The following is a 25,159-nucleotide window of genomic DNA, read 5'->3' as shown; positions in this document are numbered from 1 at the left end:
CTTACTGGAGTGGGGTGCCTCTGGTCATTCAGGGAGCTGGGTTTGCTGACCCACAGAGCCAGAACTCAATGCTTGGATCAAAACTTACAGCAGAGTGGTATGACCCTTGGGGCATTTATTAGCAGACCTGACACTTGTAATATGCCCCCCCCCCCCCCCGTACGCAACTACCCTGAGCATTTCTCACAGCATTGCCATCTGTTACCTTCCTTCATAAGCCCTTTCATCTCTCATTTTGTCTGTGAGTTTTTGTATCGCCATTGCAATGGATATTAGAGATTAGAGAGGTACAATAGTGGGCTTAATGTAAGTAAGCATCCCCATTAACCCTTTCCTCTGGTAGACCCCAGGGTCCACACAGGCTTTAGTTAATTGGGTGTTTTTCTTTCTCTTTGTTAATAACTTGCAAGAGAAAATCTTGTCTATTTGCAAAGACTCAGTGTCAGGCCATTTCTTGCCTATACTACTAATGTGGCCCAGGGACATGGCCCTCAGCCCTTTCAAGGAACAAATGGAGCTGGCCTCCCTGCTGACAAGCCACAGGGCGGTAGAAGGAGAGCAGATGAGGCTTCTGTGAGCAGGACCCCAGAGGGAGGACAGGGACTATTCAGAGGTAACTAGAAGAAAAGGCCAGGGGTGGAGGCACAGTTAAGTTTCCCAAATGTGGCCCTGAACCATGGGACCAGTTTACTGGGACAGGACTTCAGTCTGACTCTCCCTCGCACTGCAAAGCCCAGCATCAGCCTGCAGCCCTGGCCCCACAGCTGGGCCGCTGAAGCAGCTGGGCTGTCTTTAAAAAGTCAGGACTCAGGTCCCATTGCTCCTCGGTTCCAGGCCCACCAATAGGTTCCTGTCTTGCCCAAAGACAAAGGCAGAGCCCTTATGTGGCTCACTAAGCCTCAAAGGGCCCTGCTCCTTTCCCCCTCTGGCCTGCCCCCCCCCCCAGGTCCCTAGTTCACTCGAATCCAGCCCTTGTTCAAAGAACCCAATCCACTCTGGCCTTGGGGCTTCTGCACAAGCTTTGTGTGTTTGCAACCATCTCCTCTGGGGTTCATCTGGCTCACTCCCTGACCTCCTTCAGGTCTTTCTCAAAAGTCACTCCCTCAGTCAGGCTCTCTCATCCACACCATTAAAAACTGCACCCCCACCCCCACCCCCCAAAGGGTTCCCAGCCCCTGGAGCAGTGCTTGTCTGGCACAGAGGAATGCAGACTCTCGCTCCTGAATGAGACCACACTTTCTCTCCTGGTGAGATCTGGCATTCACCCGGCTTGCCCCTCCACCCCGTGAGTGCCCTGATGGAGATACACCTGGGACTAGATGGAGTCACTAGTGCTTAGGGAGTGTGGGTACAGCTGGAGGGACATAACTTGTCTTTCATCTTTGCAGGGTCCCTCTGACTCCCCCCTGAGAATAGGCAGAGGGGGCCTGACAGACCAGGAGAGACCGCAGGGGAGGGAGAAGTGAAGAAGTCCCAGAAGGAGAGGAAAGGTGGCCATCATGTTTCGCTGATGGACTGGGAAGGAGCTGACACTTTCCAAGTCTCCAGAAACGGTCACCCTCCCCCTGCCCCCCCCCCGCCCCCGCCAGCCATTAAGGGGGTCTAGCTCCTGTGGAGGCCCAACTGCGTTGCTGTCAGACCCATGCTAACTGCCCACCGGCCCCAAGGACAAAGCTCAGACAGCCTCCATTTTCCCAACATTTACTTAGCAAAAGGAAAACATTCCATGAACAAAGAAAACATCATGCAACCCAAGAGGAGAGGACTGGGGTCTGGGCCACAGACGGTCAGAAGACACGGAGGAGTAAGGCACTGCCACCTCGTCCCCCCGGGGCGGGCACAGGACAGGGCAGCCCAGAGGGCCAGGTGTCAGCCAGTACAGACAACACCCAGGGCATTTGGCAGCGGGCTGGGAGGAGCAAGCCCCCCCTGTACCCTCAGGCCCAGGTCCGCCAGCACTGGCCTGGTTCTTGCTTTCCTGCCACTCAGACAGAACAGGCCCCTGAGAACAGCGTCTGCCTCCTGTCACGCGTGGAGGGGAGCTGGGGCCAGTGGCCCAGGGTCCTCAGCACAGTGAGCTTTAGCTAGGGCCGGGACCCCCTTCCAGGGGGTTGGGGCCAGCCATTGCAAAGACAAGTCCCAGGGGCTGGGCCACGGCTGGCAATGTCACAAGAGATCCCGGGACAGGTGGAGAGGGAGGTGGGTGAGGTGGACCACATCCCAGGAGGGGCACAAGTTCACAGATGGAAACAGCGAGGAGTTAAATTAAATAAATAGGTGTTTGGGGTATAAATAGGAAGAAGGGCAGGGGCTATTGCCACACCTGGGAGCAGGGCAGGAGGGTGGGGGTATTGCTGCTACTGCTGCTGGGATGGGGGCTTGGTCCTGTTTCCTCCGCCCTCCCTCCCCCCCAGGGCCCAAAGCAAGGCACTAGTGAAGGGGGCCCACGTGGCTGGGGGCAGATTAGTCCATTGCATCCCCCATGCACCTGCTCCAGGTGTCAACCTGGGGTCCATTCATGAGCCCCTACTACCCCCGCCCCATGGAGAAAGGCTGGCTCAGAACTGGGAAGCCCCCTCCTCACCCGACTTCCGCACCCTCAGCTACTGTTGGACACAAGGCTGATGATCTGTTCCAGCTTCTGGCGCAACTTGTGCTTCCGACAAGAGGCGTCTCGGTCCAGGGCGCTCAGAATCTGGGGAGGCAGGGTCCCCTGGAGTGAGGCTTGGGAGAGGGGAAACCCCCCCTGGGCACAGCTCACACCCCAGGGGGTCTCCTCTTCCCCACAAGCTGCACACACCAGAAGGGTTGTAATCGCTCACCCTGCTGTTCCCAAGATCACCCTCCAGCCAGAACACTGCCCCCTCCTCCTCTTCACAGGTAGAGGGCCACTCCTCCCAATGGCAGTCTAGATCCTCCATGCCCAAAGCTCACTTTTCGGTCACTGCCTTCACCTAAAGTGCTCTCACCAAGGCTACTGGCATCTGTACCCAAACTGTCCAGGATGCATGGTACTAGACTCCCAACACCAGGGACCTCACATTCCTCCTCGTGGTCACACATGGCCCTACCCTCTGAACCTCCCGGGTCCCCAGGACTCCATCTGCAGGCTCAGAGTTTCCTGGGTACTAGCTCCATCCCTGGACACCACCACCCCTGCCCACTGCGGCTTATCCTCACCCCACCACTTGGCCCAGCTGGAATCTTGTACCCCAATCAGTGATGAGCCTCTCCAAGAGATAAGCCCCATGGCCCCGCGTGTCCTCGAGTCTCCTGCAGCACTACCTTCCCAGCCGGCTTTCTACCTTTGCCTGAGGCTGTGCCCTCCGGCTGCGCACACACCTCCTGGCGGTACTTGGTGACGTAGAAGTAGAGCTCACTGAGGGCGCTGAGGACGTTGAAGTCACTGGCGTGAAGGCGGGACTGCTCCACTAGGTAGGCGTCCATGTCCTGGTCGCTGATGGATGCCATCTTAGCAATGTCCCGGTAGTACCTGTTGGGGGTCCCAGCATAAGTCGCGTGGACATCTATGACTCAGACCAAATCCAGCCACCTTTCAGGATCGGGCCAGCCTCAGACAGGCACCCCCATGGCCCAAGGGCCCTCCTGCCCCAGCACACCTCTCCACCCAGCTCTTGTAGCTGGGGATGTCCTTGGCATAGAGCAGCTTGTTGGAGGGCGAGTCCTTGCCCAGCCGGTGCTCGGACGTGGAGCAGGAGTCCATGAAAGTCTGTGCCACCACCGAGAGGCACGCGTCCGTGATGCTGCTCTTGTGGATGTCGAAGACGAACTGCGGGTTCTTGATCACGTTCACCCAGAAGCGCAGGGGCAGGCTGCGTGGGGCGAGGTGGCAGCTGGTGGGACCCCTCCACACTGAGGCTCACTGGCCTCCTCAGCTGCAACTCCTGCATCCCTCCCTCCTTTGCTCCTCCCACTGCCCCTCCCCCACCGGCATGCAATCATCCTGAGGCCACCTGCTAGATGGCACACGTGGTGCAAGACTGTGCATCCAGCCAGATGCCCCACGGCACGCACCAGTTGCTCTTCCAGGTGTGCCGCACGTCAGGGTCGCTGATCTGCCGCTGGTCGGCCTGCTCATCCAGGAAGTCGAACATGTACTTGATAGCCAATGGTAGCGCTGAGCCGCGGTGGGCCGTGCTAAACACGGTCTCAAAGAGGTCATCCACAAACTTCTGCAGCGTTCCCTGGGGGGGGGGGCAGGCAAGGACACAGGTGGTCAGGGGCAGATGGGCTGTGGTGCCCTGAACAGGGCCAGTGAGTACAGGGCCTGGCAGTGTGGGCAGGCCCACCTTGGTGGCCAGCAGCCGCGTCAGGTAAATCTCAGAGACCATCTTGCTTCCACGGTCGCCCTCACGCTGGTCCAAGTGGTCGTGGTTCTTCACCAGGTGCCACAGCTTGGTGCCTGTCTCCTGGTCGGGCGTGATCATGGGTGCCCGAGAGCGCAGGCTGTCGGGGCTGCTGGCCGTGCGCAGCAGGCTCTCTGGGCAGACAGTGGCACCACCCTTAGTGGTCAGGATATGGCAGGGCCTAGGCCTCCGTTCCCTCCGACCCACCCCACTTCTACGGGCTCTGAAGTAGGTAGCCCCGTGACCACTTCCCCAGCCTCCAAGGACCCAGCATGGCAAAGGCCACACCAAAAGACGTACCATAGCGGCTGAGGGAGCGAGTGAAGGTAAAAGAGTTGGCCATGTTGTAGGCAGATACTTGTTTGGGCACCAGTGCCACCAAGGAGCCATCTGTCACCTAGAGACCCAGAGTCAGAGGGGACAGTGGTGGGGACCAAGGAGTCAGAGTCACCAGCTGCCACCACTACTATCTCTACATGTGGACACCGGGCACCACTCCCCCAAACTCTAACCTGGTAGTGGGCCAGTGAGTTGACTCTCTTCCAGTCACATTCTATCTTGGTGGTGACATCCTCATCCTGGAGAATGATGCGGGCCATTCGGCCCTGGCGCCATTCTGTGGGCAGCAAATGGCCGTAAGATGCCCCCTAAGCCCAACTGAGCTGTTCCCGTGATGGTGACAGAGTGCAACCCAGGGGCTGAGAGGCCTCGGGAACACAAGCCTCACCCAGGTCCATGTCCTCGGCTTTGGGGCGCTGTGAGTAGGGGACGCCCTTATATACGGTATCCAGCAGCTTGTCTTTGGCCTGGGTGATGCTGTCACAGTTGAGAACCTTCACAGGAACTTGGGGGCTACTCTCGCTCTCTGGGCACACGCAGTGCAGGGTCTGCAGGAGAGGGCGCCCAAGGTTGGTGATGGGCAAAGCTGTCTCCCACCCTGCCCACCTCCAGCTCGCACCCCTCACCAGCGTTTTGTAGTCGATTTGCTGCCGAATGAGCTTGTCCTCACTCAGCGAGTAGCGTGCCTCCCCGGTGATGGCGTCGATGGGGCCCTTCTCCATCTGCTGCTTGATGGCGCAGTAGAGCAGGAAGAGGGGCTCCCCGGCACATTCCTGCAGTGGCCGCCACAGAGCTCGCCCACTGCCGGATGCCCCCCACCCCTCACCCCTAGCCACCAGCCCTCCTGCCTACCACGAACCTTCAGGAACTTGTGCAGCAGGAACGTGAACCAGTTAGTGAGCATCTTCTCTGCCACTGACTCCGTCCTAGGGTGAAAGCAGCCAGGAGTGCTCAGGCCTGAGCCCTGTAGAAGCGGGGGCGGGGGGTGGGCTGCTCTGGGAAGTGGGGGGGAGGGGCGGTAGTTTAAGGGAAGAGAGCACTGGCAGGAATGAAGCCAGAACAGGTGCAGCCAACGCAGAGGCGGGTTTTGGTCTGGCAGGGGCGTAGTGGCCAGAATATGGTAAGGTCAGCAAGGGGCAGGACTACAAGGGGAGGGGCCTGAATAGGTGTAGCCATGTAGAGGCGGGGCCTAGCCAGACAAGGGGTGGGACCTGGCAGAGGTGGGTCCCAAACTGGGGTTAAGCCAGCAGAGGGTGAAACTAGCTGGGAGTAGGGCCAGAACGGGTGCAGACATGCAGGGGTGGGGCTTGGTCAGCAGGGGGTAGGACTTGCCAGAGAACAGGCCAGAACTGGTACAACTCTGCAGGGGCAGGGCCCGCTGAGATGGAACCAAAAGAGGGGTGAGGCCAGCAGGGGGCAGTACTAACCACGGGAGGTGCCAGAATAGGTGCGGACATGCAGGGGCGTGGCTCGGCCTGATAGGAGGTGTGATGGAAGCGGGGCGAGGCCAGCAGGGGAATAGGACTCACCGGAAGAGGGGTCAGAACAGAAACAGCCATGCAGGTGTGGGGACTGGCCTGGCAGGGAGCAGGACTAGCCAGGGGAGGGACTAGAAGAGGTGCAGCCATGGCCAGGGCAAGGACTAAACAGGAGAGGGACTAGAACAGAAACATCTAGGCAGGGGCGAGGCCAGACTGGAAAAGCGAGCCAGAGGTGGGGCCAGAGGAGGTGCGGAGGGGTGGGGGGAGAGGGAAGGGCCGGGCCTGTCCCACAGTACACCTGCCCTGTAGCCGAACCTGCGCAGCAGCAGCTTGGGGTGATTCTTGCTCTCGAGGTTTTTCTCGATGAGATCGGCCAGCAGCTGTTTGAGCAGCCCGGTTGCATAATCGAGGCGACTCTGCAGGGCCACCATGGTGAGCGAGGCCACGGTGCCGCGGTCGCGCATGGAGAAGCTGCTCTGGGCCTCCAGCGTGTGGATGAAGGTCAGCACGAAGGCGCGGCTGTGCAGCAGCTGCCCGAAGAGGCGCAGGGCCTTCTCCACATTTGGGGGTGTCTGCAGGGGAGCAGGAAGTCTGGGGGTGGCCAGGAATGAGGGGTGGGAGAGGGGAGAGGGGAATGGAAGGGGGCCTCACATCCAGCTCCTTGAGCACCGGGTGGGCTTCGATGCCCGGGAAAAGCACACGCACTGCATAGGTGCGGTAGTCCAGGAAGGGGATCTGCACTCCATCCATGTGGCTGGTCAGCTCGTTGATGTCCGTCTGCAGCTCCGCGAAGGCTGGGAGGAGGTGTGAGCTGAGCAACGGGGCCAAGCCGCCGGCGCACCCAATTCGCCACTCCCCCGCCCAGGTAGCCCTGCAGGCACCTTCCTTGCACTCCAGGGCCACGCGGGACTCCAGGTTGTCCATCTGCAGCTGCAGCCGCTTGAGCGTGCGGTCGGCGTCCTGTGTCTTGCGCTTGTAGGCCACCAGCACCACCGTGATGGCCAGCAGCAGAAGCCCGCCCCCTACCGCCAGCCCCACCACGGCCGGCAGGGGCAGCGCGCGCTCCGCCGTGATGTGTAGCGTGCCCAGCCAGAACTCCAGGCCGCCCACCAGCACCTATGGGGCAGGCCCAGGGTGAGCGATGTCAGGCCCTCCCAGCTGCCCTCCACCCTCGCCCACCCCCACGCACCGCACACACCATGACAGGCTGCCGGCCTGTCTGGCTGGGTGAGTCGCACAGGAGCTGCGTGTCTGAGACGGTCAACGCACACGGCTGGCCGCCAATCAGCACCGTGTAGTTGAGGCGGGAGCTGCCTGCTGCGGCGGGAATCAAGTTCTTGCCCTGGAGGAAGAGCTGTGCATCGACCCAGGCCCAGTCCTCGGCCCTCCCAGCCATGCCCACGCATCTCCCAGCTACACCCCGTCCCCTCGGGCCGAGTACCTTCAGCACCACATGGGAGCCAGGCTTGACATCTAGGACCCCGGAGGGCGCTAGGGGCTCGAAGCTGGGGTCCGGGTAGTAGGTGAAGGCAGAGCGGTTGAGGGAGCGCGCCGTCTGCACGTGGTCCAGCAAGAAGCCGAACTCGTCAGGGTGCTCTCCTTGGGCCCGCGGCTGTGGCCGCCCCAGGAAAATGCCAGGCGCCTTGCACAGCATGGCCGTGTCATTGATCACCTGGCACGTCTGTGGGGACAAGGATGGGGACAAGGGCGGGACAAGGGTCTGTGGGGACAAGCAGGCTGGGAGACCCCCAAGTGCAGGACAGCAGGGCTGGGGTGGGGGTGGGGACAGGAACCTATACTCACATTGGTGGTCTCAATGCCCCGGTACTTGGCGCGGACGCGGGGCTCCTGGACAGTCAGCAGATGAGTCCCACTCACGGTGATGGCAGTGCTGCCGCTGGGGGCAGGAGACAGGGTGTCACACTCCCTTTCAAGTCCTTTGGCTCCCTCATTCTCCAGGAATGGCTCTGGTCTGGGGACTGGGGGCCATGGGCACCTAGTCCCATCCCTACTTCCAGTCCCCAACCTCCCCCCTACCCCACCCCGAGGCCCCAGGCCAGAGCTAGGCTTCCCAGGGCCTTACTTGATGATACTCCAAGTTGGCTCAAGGCGTGTGACTGTGGGGTCTTGGGTGTAGGTGTAGATGACACCGGGACTAGAGATGCTGGCACGGTCAATGGCGAGGGTGATGAAGGCCTGGCTGGGGCCTTGGGTGGAGACCGGCGAGAGGCAGGTGATGGACTTGGCGTCTCTCCTGCAGCAGCAATGGGGGTGGGTGCTGGGAAGAGGGCCTGTGCCCAGTCCTAGCCTAGGCCCTGCAGCCCAGGGACCTCTCACCTCACAAACTGGCACTCGCCGTCTCGCACAGTCACTGTGACCTGGCTGCCGGCATCTAGAGAGCTGCCCGTGATGGTGAGCCGTGTACCCCCCGCCGCTGGGCCCCGGCCTGGGCTCACGCCATGAAAGGTGGGGGTCTGGGGAGAAACCATTCTGAGGGGAGGGCGGAGCCAGCCGGGACTGGGGCCACACACCCCCGATACCCAACCCAGGACAGGGCACGTGGCCCACGCACCACGAAGGTGTAGAGCTGCTCTGACAGCGTGCGGAAGTCAGCCGAGCATTCGCCAACACACAGCTCCACAGGCCCTGGTGGTGGGCTGGGCACCAGCGACTCTTCCATCTCACACACGACCCTGAGGGGCAAAGAAGATGAGCGGGGAGAGGGAGGAGGCTGGGGGTGGGGGGGCTGCTCACAAATGGTCCAGGCCACGGGCCACACTCACCTCTCGGCACGAACATATTCGGTGGCCACAGCATTGCAGCGCACGCCTGCCACCCACAGATCTAGCTCCCGAGAACTGAGGCCCAGGTTCTCGCCCATGATGGTGACCCGAGTGCCCCCCTCCTTGGGACCCATGAGTGGGTGGACCTGCAGGGTATGATGGGGATGGGGGCAGAGGTCAGTGCTGACCACTAGCAGCCTGAGGACAGCACGGTGGCAGTGGTGGCACGGACCTGCGTGATCCGAGGGTGACTGCAGCGCGGGCTCTTCTGGCTCGGGTGCATCCAATTAGCTTTGGGGGCTGGACAGTGAGCACGCAGCTGGCACTTGTGTTCTGAGATGCACCAGCCACAGTTGAAGCGGGGATCAGCCTTGAGGCAGAGGCCGCAGCTGGAGCGCTGTGCCCAGCACTTGTACAGGAGAGCTGTGGGCACAGGGTCACTGTTGGAGGGGGCAGTCAGGGAGGCCCAGCCCAGTAGAGAGTCATGGGGGTGAACCCTCTCTCTCCAGGGTGGATCGTGCACTCCCCATCCTGCCCTTACCTCGGAAGCTGGAAGGTTTGTCGATTGGAAAATCTCCATCCCAGACCACAGAGAAGTCCAGCTCTGTGTCCCCATACTCATCGCCATCATAGGAATACTGGAGAGAGAGAACAAGGTGAGCGGCTAGGCGTGTGCCCTCTCCACCCAGCTCCAGGGACCCCGGGCCTCACCGACGCATTCTGACACTGCACGCTGCTGCTGTTGAAGCGCACGGCGGGCACACGCTGCTGCCGGCCCTGCACGCGAACCACACACTCGTAGTTCTTCTGGCCCGACTGAGGCTGTGGCAGGTTCTTGGCCCGCAGAGTGAGCGGCTGCACAACACCGACAGGGATCAGGAGGTCCCCGCCAGGCAGGATCTCGGGGCAGCCCTGAGGAGGGCACCAGTCACTCAAGAGCCGAGCCGGCCTGGGGCCTTGCAGAGCCCACTAAGACCAAAAGCAGCTAGGCTCCAAGCAAGCCCCCAGTGCCCGCCCCTGAGCCCGCCTCACCTCCGGGCTGTGGACCCTGCCCTCCTGGAAAGAGCACTCGTGGGGGTGGTCGGTGCACATGTGGTTGTACTTACACCAGTGGCAAGGGTAGGGGCTGCCAACGCAGGACATGCACCTAGGGGGCGGTGGAGGGGGTTGGTGTCAGTACATAGCTAGACTGTGGGGACACACAGCTGGCCTGGGGCAGTGGCACTCACGACTGGAGGCTGCTGCAGTTGTAAAAGACGAGGTCAGCCCCGGCGAAGCGCACACCCGTCTCCAGGGAGAGCAACTGCAGGCGCACGTTGCGGGCAGCCCCTGCAGCAAGCCAGGCTGTGAGGGTAGGGCGCTCAGAGGGGCCTCCTGCCCCCCACCCCAGGTGACTCACCATGCCCCCTGGTGAGCGCCCAGAGCTCCTGGAAGGAGGGTGAGGGACAGCGCAGCTCGCCCGAGGGCAGCAGGACAGCTTTGCTCGTGGTCACCTCCTCGAAGGCACAGCTAACGCCCGCGCTCAGGTCAGGCACATTGTGCACAGCGACAGTCAGCTGTGGAGTCAGCTGGTCAGGCAGAGGGAGCAAATGCGGGGGCAGGTGCTCCCGCCCCACCACTCACCTGTACCCCCAGTGACGTCACCGACACATTGTTGGGCCGAACCCGCACCTGGACACACTTGCTCAACTCCTGGGCAAAGCCATGAGGGGCAGACGCACCCGGGCAGGCTCCTTCTCGGCAGCACCTGTGGTGGTGGGGGGGGAGGTGTAGGGCCGGATGTAGGCCAGAACCATTTAACAGCTGTCCCAGGAGGGCCTGGGCCACATGGGTGAAGTGGGCCAGGGGCCAAGTCGCCCCACCCTCTAGCCCAGGCTGCAAGGCAACAGCGTACCAGACCTCTGCCCCTGGGACCCAGGGAACGTCATTGGAGGTAGAGGTTCCGCTCATTAGTTAGAGGTTAGGGAGGCGGGACAGAATGGGCACGGGGCACAACTGGGACAAGTGGGCTCTCCTGGGTCCCCTAACTGCTCAAAGCAGATCTCCTGCCCCTGGCCCAGGCCCTCACCTGTGCTGCAGCACACACCAGCCACAGTGTGGGTCCCGGGAGCCCAGGCAAGCGGCACAGCTCGAGTACTGCTCACAGGTCTCCACAGGGAGCTGGCTTACCTGGGGACAACCTCACATCAGCACCTGGCTAGGCCTGCCCACCGCCACCACTTCCCGCCCCCAGCATGGCCACCCACCTGCTTCTCACTCAGGAGGTAGATGTACTGGTGGTCCGGGCTGAAGAGCAGGTCTCGAAGGATGGGGCTGCCATCGACCACAGGGACTGTCTCATAGAGGTGGGCATCCTGGGAGCCATCAACCCGCACCTGGATCCCAAGACCAGATCTAATACCACTGCAGCCCCTAGCAGTCTGCGCGTCTCCCACCAGGTACCCATGTCCTTCCCATGGCCCCAAGGCCACCATAGGCAACGAGTAAACTGTCAGGCAGCTAGCCAGTTTCCTTTGAGAAATCAATAGTGACGGCTACACCGTTCCGAGAACATTCTAGAAATGTACTGGGAGCCACTCTTTAAATAGGCTAATTGTATGATATGTAAATTTTATCTTTCAAACTTTGCAGACTGGTCCCCAGGGCTCGGCGGCTGCTGCCAGGCGCCACCCCGTCGTCTACTAACTCTCCAGACAGACTGGACCTCATGAGTGGGTCTTGTGGAAAGGAGGAAAGCCCTCTTGAGAAAGAACCCAGACCAAGGGTGAGGTCAAGGAGGGGCATGGGTGGCTATGCCCACATCTGTACCAACATCATAAACCCAGAGCCCTGGCCTGCTCAACAGGTCTGGCTATGGCCCCCAGAGCCACCCAAGCGGCAAGGCTGGCAAGGGACTGGCTGTGGGGCACCCCGTGGTGCCCTCCCTCTGCCACCAACCAGGCCCTGCCCAACCAGGCCCTGTACTAGGCTCCTCTTTCTCACTGTTACCCCAGGGCCCCCTGGTCCCACAGGCCCAGAGGCTACCGATCCCACCTTCTTCAGACTGCCGCTGCGTGTGCCAATGAAGACCACTGAGTGCTGGTGGTAGGTGTAGGCAGCCACGCTGGCCATGCCCTCGGTGTTGTCGGCCAGCAGCGGCAGCCCCTCAATCACTTGCAGGCCTCCCAGGGGCTGGTTCAACACCAGCCCACAGAAATTTCCATTGATCTGCATAGGCTGCGGGGGTGAGAGGGTGGGGAGGAGGGAGGTTTACATGAGCCCAGACAGCGGGAGGCACCCACCTGCCAGGTGGCTTAGACCCCATCCGCTCCCATGTGTGAGGCCTGACTGCCTTCCCTGGAGCCCCATGGGGACTGGGGGACTAAAGAAGGTGCTTAGGGAGGGAGAGCAGGCAGGAGGGGTGGAACAATGGGGCTGTGAGGTGGGCAGGAGGATCCGGGAGGACAGCGAAGCCCTGGGGGGAGGAGTGAGCTAGAGATGGTGAGGTGGGCATCAAAGAAGGGCAAGGGCGGCAGGCCGGGCTCACTGTGTTGATGCAGGGGAGCTCCTTGTTGAGGAGCCAAGGCAGGGCCAGCGTGCCCTCCCCGCGGTAGCAGGACTGGATGCGGCGGCGGATGTGGGCATTGATGCTGCGGAGGGTGAAGAGGCACAGGAGTGTCTGCCGGGGAGGGCTGGCACGGTTCTTCTGGCCCTGGGAGAAGACGGTGAAGAGGACGTCCTCATCGGCCGGCACGCCCAGCGCCTGCGCCAGCAGCAGGCCCGGCTTGGCCAGGTGGGCGCTCTGCACCAGGCGGTACTCCACGCCGTGCCAGGAGCAGCCAATGGGGAACTCGACGTACGAGTAGAACTCTGAGTCCCCGGCGCACATGCGCACAATCTTGGAGGTGAAGAACTTCTCGCCAGCCGTGTCCAGGAGCGTCTGCTGAGTGTCCAACTGCAGGGTCAGGAAGTACACGAATGAAGCACTGACGAAGCCATAAATGTAGTAGATGTCGAAGGCAGGGTACAGGGAGAGTGTGTCTGAGGGGATCTTGATCTGGGAGGAGACGAACTCATCTTGGTAGACCTGGGGGAGAGGCCAGGTTCAGCTCCAACATTGCTGCCCAACCGCCTACCCCGCCTGGCCCCCAGCTGCCAGCACTCGGCTCACGCACCAGACTGAACATGTCGACATTGTCCTCGTCGCCCAGCAGCTTGCGGGAGCTCAGGGTGGGGAAGTACTCAGACTTGCCATCCACGGCGGTGCCCACAAAGAGCTTGCTGGGCCCCTGGCCCTGCTCCACAATGACACCTGCCATGGCGTCAGGCTCCGAGGCCCCTGATAAGTAATGCTCCTTTCGGCGGTGCGGCTCACCCAGCTTGGACAGGTCGTCCAGCCGCAGGAACTGGCAGACGCCTTGCCAGATGCTTCCACAGGCCACCAGGCGCCGGGCCGCGTAGTCGATGAGTAGCAGCTTGTTGACATTGTCCGCGGGGGCCAGGCTATGGGCGCAGACCCGCATGCTGGGGGGTGGGTAGCAGCGGGCATTATCCTCGACGGGGCCCGTGACATGGGCACGCAGCTCAGTCAGGTTGGGGGCCAACTTGAAGACACGGTTCACTGCACCCACAAACACCTCACCGGTCACCCGGTGCATAGCCAGGTGGGTGAGGGTGGTATCGGTCACTGTGAAGGCCCGGAAAGGCCTGCCGCTGCCCCCGACCCCCGCCAGGGCGAGGAGGAGCAGCCAGAGGAGGTCGACCAGGACCATGGTCTGCAGCTGCTCCAGGGAGGCCTGTGGAGTCGAGCAGGAGTCAGAGGCCACCCATGGGGGCCACTCAGCCACCTCCAGCCCAGAGCCCCATCTGGTGACCGCAGCTGGGAGGAGGGGCTTCCACCAGCGGCAAGTGCCACTCGCCCCAAGGCCATCAATCATCCCCTCCCCTGGGCGCTGGAAGGGAGCCAGGGTAGCTTCGCCTCAGCTGGGCCACACCCAAGGGGGCAGCTCAGCCAGATGCTTTGAAAGGCAGGCAGGAGGCCCTCCTGGAACTCAGGTCCCCTCGATAGCGACCCCCAGGCAAGAGACTCTCACCCGAGTGAGGGAAGGGGCAAAGCAGGGAGGGAACCATCACAAGGGGTGTGCCCCAATGGCCCTGCCACTAGAAGCTCTGGGCTAGCAGCTCTGGAGAGTCAAGCCCCCCCCCCCTCTGCATGGGTCCCTGGGCCTGGCTGATTGACTGGCAGTCCCAAACACAAAGCCCAGCCACGCCTGCCTCCCCAGCCATACACCCAGACAGACATCCATCAAGCACCACTCTGGCACAGCCAGGCGGGTGCCCAGTGGCCCTGCCCAACTCTCACTCTAAATGCCTGACCCACCCTTGGGTCCTAGGAAGCTTCTGGAGGGAGAGCCCGAGCCCCAAATACAGCTGCAGAGAGGGGTGGAGGCACCAGGGACAGTCTCAGGCTTGCCCCAGGTCGCAAGGACAGCAGAGCAGTGTCGTTGCAGCCCCTGCGGTCTGGTGGCCCTGGCCGTGCCCAAGCCCGGAGGAAACGGGTGCGTGGCTTGGGGGTGGGGGCCAGACCAAGGAGGCACAGAAGAGGTGAGGTAGGCAGTGGGGCCAGAGAAAGGGGCAGGCCCTGGGAAGTGCAAACTTGGAGCTCAGCTTGAGCCCCTGTCCGCGCCTCTTTTGTCCAGTCTGGTCCATATCCCTCGACCCTTCGAGCAACATGCCGAGAAGAAAGGACGCGCTGCTAGGCAGCCCGCGCCCTCCGCCCGAGGCGCTCAGCCTGGGCAGGGGCGGCGGAGCCTCAGACCCAGCCCGCAGCGGGCGTCAGGGCACCTGGGTGTCTCAGGCTGGCCGCAGGCGCCGGGACCCGTAGCTCCTTGACGCCTATCCCCGCGGGGCTGCCAGCTCACCCGGCCTGCCACCTCGGGGCCCCGGGGCTGCAGGCGCCTTGGCCGTCCAGAGAGCAGGCTGCTCCCCGCCACAAAGGGCCCCCATCAGGCCCGGGCAGCGCTGACCAGCCCAGGGGCGCTGACGCCGCGGCCCCAAAGGCGACAGGGCGGGGCGGCCACCTACCTGTCCCCACCGCCACTGGCTCCGGTGGCCGTCGGCCACGTGGACGCGCCCTAGCCCTCGGCCGGCCCGCCGCGCCCGCGCCCCGCGCGCCGCCGCCGCCGCCGCCGCCCACACACTGGGCGCCCGGTCGCCAGCTTTTAAAGGCGGACCGTACCACCGCGCCGCGCGGGGGCGCCGCTCCCGGCCGCCAGCAGCCCGCGTCACCCGGCCCCGCGGCGCCCCGGCCCGCCGCCCGCGCCCCCCATGCGCAGTGGCCGCGCCCGCGCGCCGCCCACGGCCACGCGCGCCCGTGCCACACCCCCTCGGGCCGGGGCGGCGGCGCGTTCCCGAGAGCGCGTGCGTGCGGGCCCCACCTCGCCGCCTGGCCACTGGAAGGCCCAGCAGCCTGGGACACCTGCCACCAGCCTGGGCTGTGGGTCTTGGGCGGCCTCACATGCGCATAGCCTTAGGGGGAGCGGTGGCGATGCCCACTCCGACCCTCTGCTCACACTGGCCTCTAACCCGGGAGGGCCCGCTGCCAGTGGCTGGCAGCCACCTAAACTGTCATTGACACCTGTCATTGCATCTGCCCTGGCTGGTCCAAGGCCTTGAACCTGGCGCTTTCTCATCAAAAGAAAACAAAACAACAACAAAAAGAAAACAACACACAAAACAGGCTTCCTGACATATAATTCACATACGATTGACTTCATCCATTAACGTGGACAGGGACACACCAAGGCCTTGTCCACCCATCACAACCTACTCCAAAAAGTTTCTCAGCTTCTCAAAGAGAAGCCGTTTTACCTTTAGCCAGATCCCCAAACGAATCCACTTTGTGTCTCCATGAATTTCCCTATGGCATAGTTGCTAGTACATTGGCTGCTCACTGCAAGGTCAGCAGGTCAAAACCACCAGCCATGAGGCTGGAGAAAGATTAGGCTTTCTACTCTGTTAACGATTTACCACCTCAGAAACAGAAGGGCAGTGAGGGCTCGGTGAGTAAGCCTAGACTCCATGGCACTGAAGTCTGGTTTGGGTCTGGGGGAGCCCTGTGAGCGCTGTAGGTTGGCCTTGAGGCAGCGAGCCATAAAGCCCACAGTCCCAAACCACCAGCCACTTTTCAGAAGAAAGACAAAGCATCTGCTCCCCTCAACAGTTGCAGTCTTGGCATTGCACTCATTAACCAGAGAGGACACTTCCAGACATACCCTGAAGTACAATGCTGTCTGTGATAGGATTATAACTGTTCCTATTTGAGAAAGTCCCATCAACACAATTTTTAAATACAATTTTCATTCAAATTTATGCACCAACCAAAATGCTACTGATTTAAAAATTGAAGAATTATGCAAACATCTTCAGTCTGAAATTGATCAAACATGCAATAAAAAACATTCATATTTATTGGTGACTAGAATGCTATGGTTGGAAACAAAGATGAAGGAACAGAAGTTGGAAACTATGATCTTGGTGATAGAAATGACTGGTGATCAACCTGGTGTGCCAAACTTTGAGGGCAAGATACCACACCAGCCTGAAACAGCAAACTAACAGGTCTCCAAGGCCAGCCCCAATCCCAGCTACATTGGCCCCCTCCCACGAAGAATGCACTACAGAGAACAGCACTGAAATTACAGCCTGGGGGGAGGTGGGGAGACTACCCAGACCGTACAGGAGCAGGAGCACACAAAGGGGGAGAGAGAGAGAGAGAGAGAGAGAGAGAGAGAGAGAGAGAGAGAGAGAGAGAGAGAGAGAGAGAGAGAGAGAGAGAGAACACGAACCGCATCCTGGCCCACCAAGCCCCTAGAACATTTTTGCTAAGAGCAGCCAAGGCACAGGGAGGACCTTACGGCTGGCCCCACCATGAGATATGATGTCCCCTCACCCGCAGCACTGCAGGGGACAGCACTGAAGACACAGTGCTGGAATTGTACCCAGTCTATCTCCCCACACCAGGGCAAAACATGAAAGGAGCACAACGGAGCAGCAAGGGGAGCAAAGCAACGAAGTCCCCCAAGGAACCCTGAAAATAGACTTCAGACTCAGGGGCCAGGGCTTGGCACCTCATCAATCTCGCTTGGAAAACATACATAAGGGTCAACAGACAGAGCTGGAACTATTTAGAGGTCCCTTTTCTCCTTCTCCTCCTCCTTCTTTCCTATGTCTATCTATACAAGATAAACAATCCTGAGGCAAAAACAAAGGGACCGATGGTTGGGGCGACAGGGGAGAGGGGGAGGTGGGGAAAGGGAGAGGGGAGCCAACAACCCCAGGGACAAGGGAACAAGTTATCTAAAATTGATGTCGAGGAGGGTGTAGAATGCCTGGTAGGGTTTGATCAATTACAATGTAGCCGAGAGGAAGTACAGAGAGCCAAATGAAGGTCGAACATGATAATGGCACAGGAGGAATGTAAAAGGAAATAGAAGAAAGAACTTGGAGACAAAAGACATCTACAGAAGTATCAATATAGGCATGTATATATGTAAATATATTAGTATATAATGATGGTGATATAGGTCTGTACATATGTTTATATGTTATGTATCAAGGTGGCAGACGGACATTGGACCTCTACTCAAGTCCTACCTCCACACAAGAAAACTTTCCTCTAGTAACCTGGCATTCTGTGATACTCACTCTCCCCACAAGGTAGCTGAAGACAAAATGGGTGCATAAGCAAATGTGGTGAAGAAAGCTCCTGATGCCTGGCTATGAAAAGATATAGCACCAGGGGTCTTAAAGGCTTGAAGTTAAACAAGTGACCATCTAGCAGGGAAGCAACAAAGCCCACATGGAAGAAGCACAGTGTTGACGGGATCAGGTATCAGGCATCAGAAGACCCCCAAAAACAATCATGTCCATGCAAACGAGGAGGCTGGAATGGAGACCCAAAGCCCACGTATAGACAATTGGACATCTCTCAAAGAAGGGTCATGGGGAAGGGATGAACCAGCCAGGGTGCACTATAGCACTGACGAAACACAACATTCCTCTAGTTCTTTAATGCTTCCCCCCATGCCCCATCATGAACCCCGTTCTACCATACAAATCTTGCTAGACTGGAGCATGTACACTGGTACAGATAAGAGCTCTCGACACTGGGAATCCAGGGCAGATAAACCTTTCAGGAACAGTAATGGAAGTAGCGATAACGTGAGCGTAGGTAGGGGGAAGTTGGAGGGAGAAAGGGGGAACCGATCCCCTGCACCCCTGAGGAGGATGAACAACAGAAACGTGGGTGAAGGGAGACAGCAGACCATGTAAGAAATGAAAATAATCATTTAATTTATAATTTATCAAGGGGACATGAGGGTGGAAGAGTGGGGGATGGAGGAGGGAGCTGATTGATACTAAAGGCTAAAGTAGAAAGAAAATGTTTTTAAAAAGATGATGGCAACATATGTACAAATGTGCTTGACACAATGGATGTATGGGTTGTTATAAGAGCTGCTAGAGCCCTCAATAAAATGATTTATAAGAAAAAAGAAGAAATGACTGGTGATCCCATGAAAGAATTTTGCAAAACCAATTACTTGTTTATAGCAAATACCGTTTGTCACATATGCAAAAGCTGACTAGGCACATGGACTTCCTTTCCCAGAGGGAAGACACAGAAATCAACTTGCTTATCTCTGTGGGAAGACACAATGGAGAAGCTCAGTATCAGCGGCTGAAACCAGGCCAGGGGTCGACTGTAGAACAGACCATCAAGTTCTCACAGGTAAGTTCAGGATAAAGCTAAAGAAAATGAAAACAAGTCCATGAGAGCCAAAATACGACCTTAAATCGATCCCACCTGAACGTCCAAAACATCTCAAGAACAGATTTGATGCGTTGAATACTAACACTAAAAGACCAGATGAGCTTTGGGAGAACATCAAAAACCATCATTCACCAAGAAAGCAAAAGGTCATTAAAAAGAAAGAAAAGGTCAAAGTGGATGTCGATGCCAGAAGAGACTCTGAAACTTGTCCTTAATCATAGAGCAGCTAAAGCAAATGGAAGAAAGGATGAAAGCAAGGAGCTGAATAGAACAATTCAAAGGGTAGCTCAAGAAGACAAAGGCAAATGTTATAATGAAATGTGCACAGATCTAAAATTTGAAACCCAAAAGGGAAGAACACGCTCAGCATATCTGCAACGGAAAGAACTCGAGAGAAAAATCAAGCTTCGAGTTGCAATATTGAAGAGCAAAGTACTGCAAGATGCAGAAAGCGTCAAAAGAAAATGGAAGGAAACTAAAGGAAGAAGTTCAAGTTGCAATGGAAGCATTGATGGGATACCAATTGGAATGTTTCAACAAATTGATGAAGTACTGGAAGCACTCACTCATCTATGCCAGAAAATTTGGAAGACAGCTACCTTGGCAAGCTGACTGGAAGAGATCCATATTTGTTCCCGTTCCAAAGAAAGGTGACCCCACAGAATGCTCACACCACAGAACAGTATCACTGATATCACATGCAAGTAAATTGTTGCTAAAGATCATGCGACAATGGTTGCGGCAGCACATTGCCAGAGGTCCAGGCTGGATTCAGAAGAGGACGTGAAACAAAGGATATCATTGCTGATGGCAGAGGCATCTTGGCTGAAAGCAGAGACTAATCGATCTGTGTGTTGCGCAAACCACCGGAGAGGCTGGATTACAGGGAGAAGAATGTGGGATCAGGATAGGAGGAAGGCTGAGTAACAAGCTGCCGTGTGCAGACGACTCAACCTTGCTTTCTGAAAGTGAAGAGGACTCGAGGCACTTGCGGATGAAGATCAAGGATTCCAGTATGGATTACAACTCAATATAAAGAAAGCTGAAATCTTCACAACTGGACTAACAAGGTCCACTCATGATAAATGGAGAAGATTGACGTAGTCAAGGCTTTTTGACTTGCTTGGATCCAGAATCAATGCTCATGGAAGCATCAGTCAAGGGATCAAAGGACACATTGCTTTGGGTCAATCTTCTAAACAAGGCCCCTTGAGCATATGGACAAGCAAGGAGTTTCCTTTGAGAACGAAGGTACACCTGACCCAAACCAGGGCATTTTCACTGTCCTCCTGTGCATGTGACAGTTGGACATGGAATGAGGAAGACGGAAGCAGAATGGATGCCTTTGCATTGTGGTGCTGGAGGAGAATATGACGTGTACGACGGATTGCTAAAAGAACAAACCAATCCGTCTTGAACGAAGGATGGCCCGAGTGCTCCTTAGAGGCAAGGGCGGTGAGACTTCCTCACAGACTGTGGACATGTGGTCAAGAAAGACCAGTCCCCAGAGAAGCACATCCCGCTTGCTAAAGTAGAGGGGCAGCCAAAGAGAGGCAGGTCCTTAATGAGATGGACGAACAGAGTGGCCGCAGCTATGGACTGCAACATAAGGACAATTGCGAAGATGGCACAGGACCAGGTTCAGCAGCATGGGCTCTTGAAATGGTGGAATGTCAACTAGTTCTTGTTGGTACAGTGGCTGTGTCTATTCTTTCCATCTTCTTCTGATGCTTCCTTCATTGTTCAATGTTTTGCCCAAAGAATCTTTCCATATTTCAACTTGAGGCTTGAATTTTTTTCTTGACTCTTTCAGCTGCAAATATGCTATGTGTTCTTTCTTTTTCTGGCTTTCTAATTAATTCTAGGGTTTGCACTTTTTATTTCAGTAGTTTAAGATATTTGGCTATGTCTTCTCGAGCTGCCCTTTGGAATTTTCTGTTCAGCTCTTTGACTTCATCATTTCTTCCATGTGCCTTAGCTTCTCTACAATTAAGAACAATTCTGAGTCTCTTTGGACATCCACTTTGATCTTTCTTTCTTGTCTTTTTGAGGACCATTTGCTCTATTCGTGAAGGATGGTCGGGATGCCCTCCACCACTCATTGGGTCTGCTGTCACTTGTGTTCAATGCAGCAAATCTGTGCTTGAGATCTTCACCAAAGTGGGATAAACTTAAGGTAATATTTTGGCTCTCAAGGACTTGTTATCATTTTCTTCAACTTCAACCTAAATTTACATCTGAGCATTTAATGATCTGCCCCACAGTTGGCCCCTCGCCTCATTTTACCTACTGATATTGAGCTTCTCCATCATCTCTTCTCACAGGTGTTGTCGATTTGATTTCTGTGTATTCCACTTAGAGAGATCCATGTGTATAGTCGCTTTTGGTGGTGTTGAAAAAGTTCATATTTTCCAACTACTGTTTCTTTCTCTTTGTTTCCAACTTTTGTATTCCAATTGCTAATAATTACCAATGCATCTTGAATTGCATGTTAAATCAATTTCAGACAGAAGACAATGGTACAATTCTTCAACTTCTGCATCACTTGCTTTACTGGTATTTGTATAAATTTAAAACAATAGCAGTATTGTTTGGATTTCTTTAGAGGTTATGCATTGGGCTGCTACCTACAGGGTCACCAGTTTGAAACTGCAAAGGAGAACAAAGAAGCTTTCTACTCCAATAAAGAGTTACAGCCTTGTAAACTCACAAGAGTAGTTTTACCCTGCTCAGGAAAGTTGCCATGAGTCGGCATCAATTTGATGGCAGTGAGGTTGTGTGATGTTTCATTCTTTGGAAGTAGACAGCTTAGTCCTCCTTCGTTGCCTGTTCTTAGTCTGGAAGCTCTGCTGAAACCTGGTCACTTTGGGTGAGCCTGCTGGCATTTGAAATACCAGCGACATAGCTCCCGGCATCACAGCACCACACAAGCCACCACAGTACAACAGACAGACAGAGGAGTGGTGGTCAAGTTAGAGTAATTCCTTTTTATTGCTAATTTACTAAGAGGGCTTCGTTTGTGTTTTAATCGTGATTGTTGGTTTTCACTAAAATGCTTTGTCTGTGTGTATTGAAATGATGGCTTGGTTTTTATTTTGCAGTCCGTTAATATGATAAATTAGATTTTTCTTTACTTTTTCAGTCTTTTTCCTCTCGGTGCTTAAATTTGTATAGTTTCTACTGATTCAGCTATTTACTGATCTTATTTTCTATTCAGTGAATTTTAGCTCTAGACATTCCATGTGGTATGTATTTTAATGTACCTCTTTATTATGATTGTGTTTTTACCTTTAAATCATTTATTATAACTATTTATTATGTCTGTGTTTGAAATTCTTCTCTGCTCACATTCCATCATCTCTGGAATTTCTATATCTGCTTCCTTTAACTGATCTTCTCCTGGTTCAGAATCACAGTTCCCTGCTTCTTTGCAGGTGTAGTGATTTTTTAAATTGGACACTCTATTATGTTATTAATGATTTTTTTCCTTGTGAATTAGCTGGGAGGGGTTAGATTTCTGATCATCTCCTCTCTAGTGAACAGTTTGAAGAAAAAAAACAGTCCAAATCACTCACCAACCTTCCCCCTGTTGCCCCCTCCACAGTATTCTACCACACCCTTGCCTCTAATTTCTTTTCCTATCTGCGACTCTCTAGCCTCCCTTTCACCAAAGCCAACACCTGTCGGCTCTCTGGTCCATTGCTGCATCTTCCCTCCTAAAGCATTTTCACTTGGGCCTGCAAGTTGTTGTCTTGGTTTTTATCCGTGTAGTAATGGTCTCGTCCAATATTTATCCTTTTGTGGTTAACTAGATTCACAGGTCCATCCACATCTTGAGTTACTTCGTAGCTTCCTCACTGGTTTTCGGGGGTGCATAGTAATCCAGTGTGTGTATGTACCAGAATCATTTGATCCATTCTTGGGAACGATGCCAAGATGAACATGGGAGAGCATGTCTGTTTCTGCCATGACTCGTACATCTTACTTCCAGAGGGATTGCTGGATCAGATGGTTGTACATTTCGACAGACCTGCCTGCAGTGTATGAGAGTTCTAATCTCTCCGCAGACTCCCCAGCATTTTTTTAACTTGACTGTCATTGTGGGTGTAAGGTGGTATCTTATCGTTGCTTTAATTTGCATCTCCCTGATGGCCAGTGATCATGAGTGTTTCTTATGTTTGTTGGCCATTTGGATGTTAGCTTTCAACTGTTTATGCCCTTTGCCCACTTTTTAATGGGGTTACTCATCTTTTTATAATTGAGTGTTGTGGTTTGCTATAGATTTTAGAGATTAATCCCTTGTCTGTTGTGTCCTTGACAAAAAGGTTGGCATTCTTTTTTATTCTTTTAATAAGGTCTTTTGCTGTACATAAGTGTCTTATTTTTAGTAGACGCAAGCCATCTATTTCATCATCTACTATACATGTTTCCTTCATTATATTTGATAGTGCCCTGCAGTAGGACCTGTAAGCTATTCCCTATTTTCGCATTGATGATCTTTATCATTCTAGGATTTCCAAGTAGGTCTCTGATACATCTTGAATCTTGAATTTGTTTTGGTACGTGAATGTGTGTGTGTGTATGTGTGTGTGTGTGTGTGGGGTGGGGGGCGGACGGGTAGTATTGGCATGTTCACAATCCATGTGAACATGTATTTCCTATCCATGATCATGGAATATTCTTCTGTTTATGTCGGTCTTGTAGTAGGGTTTTGTAACTTTCTGTGTATCAGTCTTTTGTTTATCTGGCTAAGTTTATTCCTAAATGTTTTCTTTTTTATGTGATTATGATACATGGGACTGTTTCCTTTATTTCTGCTGCTGTGCTCTCTTCATTAGCATACAGGAACCTGATTGCTTTGTGTTTGTTCATCTTGTACCTTTCCATGTTGCTGACTCTTTCTATCGTTTTCAAGAGCAACAACATTTGTTTGGTCGAGTCTTTGGAATTTTCTGGTATAAAATCCTATCATCTTCAAATAGTGAGAAATATCCTTCTTTTTACCAATCTGAAGTCCATGGATTGTGTTTGGCAGGGATTTGTGAATCAGCTCGACTCTTTCAAGCCTGTTTCTTGTTGGCCTTTCATTTTCTAGTCAGTGAGAATATACATAGCAAAGCGCACTCCATTCCATTCCGGTTTCTAGACGCAATGGTCAGCGGTGAGGGGGCATTCCTCACATTGCGCCAACATTCTCCTGGTTCTGTTTCACTTCCATTGAAGACGCCTGCCCTTTCTCTACTGGTCTATCCTTTCAAATAGCTGCTGACCCCATGATCTTCCATTACAAACAACCAACCAACCGACTCCCTGCCACAGAGTCGATGCCGACTCACAGCGACCCTCTTGGACAAGGTAGAACTGCCCCTGTGAGTTTCCAAGACTGTAACTTCACCAGGGTAGAAAGCCCTATCTTTCTATGGTTTTATATAGATTATTTTATTTTATTTTTATAGAGATTATTTTAAAAAAAACACAGAATACTCACATATGGCAAACTATACTTTGGGAACTAAATTGTTACTTAGTTTACAGCTGACCTCAAGGGATTGTTTCTATTCAAGGTTTGAAGACCAGCTCAGGGTCACTGGCTCTGAGACTCCTCCAGCCTCAATCGGTTGAGGAGGTCTGGATTCCTTAAGAACTTTAAGTTTGGCTCCACATTTTTTTCCCTTCCTATTGCCTGGCTCTATTGTGTGCCAAAAGATTAGTAGTGGTATTTGGGGACTGTTTAAGGTGGAGGACCAGGATTGATGGATTATTCAAAGCTAATTTAGCCCTACTATAGAGGTCTGACCCTTTGGGGCTTTCAGTTATCAACTTCCTAGTGTTGCACCCTATGCATATGCTGTTTAGCATTCAGCCAAAAATGCAAGATGTTTATTTAAAATATACAGGAGTTACTCTTGGGAAATTAACATAGGAGTAGAATGACTGGGCTAGATGATATGTGACTACTCAACAGCTTCATATAACTAATGTGTGAATCCACTTCCACTGAGTCGATGCCAACTCACATCAACCCTGTGGAGCTGCTGGTGAGTTTGAACTGCTGACTTTGTGGCTAGAAGCTCAATACATACCCCTCTACACCACTGGGGCTCCACCGAGCACAAGTACCTCAAAATCCAAATATCCAAGATCGATATAATGATCCTCACCCCTTTTTCTAGGTCTCATCTTTCCCAGATCACGAAGTGATACAACCGCTCATGCACTTGCTCAACACAGAAGTTGAGATATCATCCTTTGGTTCCCTTGGGCAACTCATCTCTCCCCGAGCATCTGAGCATCTGTTCTGACAGCCTCCCAAGTTCCCTCCACTTGGCAGCCTAGGTTGGACATCTAATAGAATCTCCACACAGCATGCTCGAGTGC

At 55.1% G+C, this 25,159-nt stretch overlaps 1 protein-coding gene across 2 annotated transcripts; it reads right to left on the bottom strand.

The window, feature by feature from the left end:
* Positions 1–1,687: 1,687 nt before the first annotated feature.
* On the bottom strand, positions 1,688–15,146 carry PLXNA3 (plexin A3). Of its 2 annotated transcripts, XM_075538574.1 has the most exons (33): positions 15,034–15,146; positions 13,125–13,745; positions 12,497–13,036; positions 12,004–12,186; positions 11,217–11,345; positions 11,039–11,139; positions 10,594–10,717; positions 10,370–10,526; positions 10,200–10,299; positions 10,003–10,117; positions 9,682–9,882; positions 9,512–9,608; positions 9,203–9,393; positions 8,971–9,116; positions 8,760–8,880; positions 8,525–8,661; positions 8,271–8,441; positions 7,991–8,084; positions 7,629–7,868; positions 7,386–7,529; positions 7,069–7,303; positions 6,839–6,981; positions 6,503–6,759; positions 5,566–5,632; positions 5,333–5,479; positions 5,095–5,254; positions 4,880–4,983; positions 4,668–4,764; positions 4,311–4,501; positions 4,036–4,205; positions 3,621–3,833; positions 3,343–3,493; positions 1,688–2,695 (listed from the first exon to the last, which is right to left on the bottom strand). In XM_075538574.1, exons 2-33 carry the CDS (start codon positions 13,719–13,721, stop codon positions 2,600–2,602), a joined length of 5,619 nt encoding a protein of 1,872 aa, XP_075394689.1. In that variant the 5' UTR covers positions 13,722–13,745; positions 15,034–15,146; the 3' UTR covers positions 1,688–2,599. The 2 variants fall into 2 exon arrangements, with proteins under 2 accessions (XP_075394689.1, XP_075394688.1); XM_075538573.1 differs by lacking the exon at positions 15,034–15,146 and having other exon boundaries at positions 13,125–14,112.
* Positions 15,147–25,159: the final 10,013 nt, after the last annotated feature.

The sequence above is a fragment of the Tenrec ecaudatus genome, chromosome X (genome assembly GCF_050624435.1).
Source record: "Tenrec ecaudatus isolate mTenEca1 chromosome X, mTenEca1.hap1, whole genome shotgun sequence".
Lineage (NCBI taxonomy): Eukaryota > Metazoa > Chordata > Mammalia > Afrosoricida > Tenrecidae > Tenrec > Tenrec ecaudatus.
The sequence above is the reverse complement of the archived record's forward strand: the minus strand, read 5'-3'. Positions and strand labels throughout refer to the sequence as shown.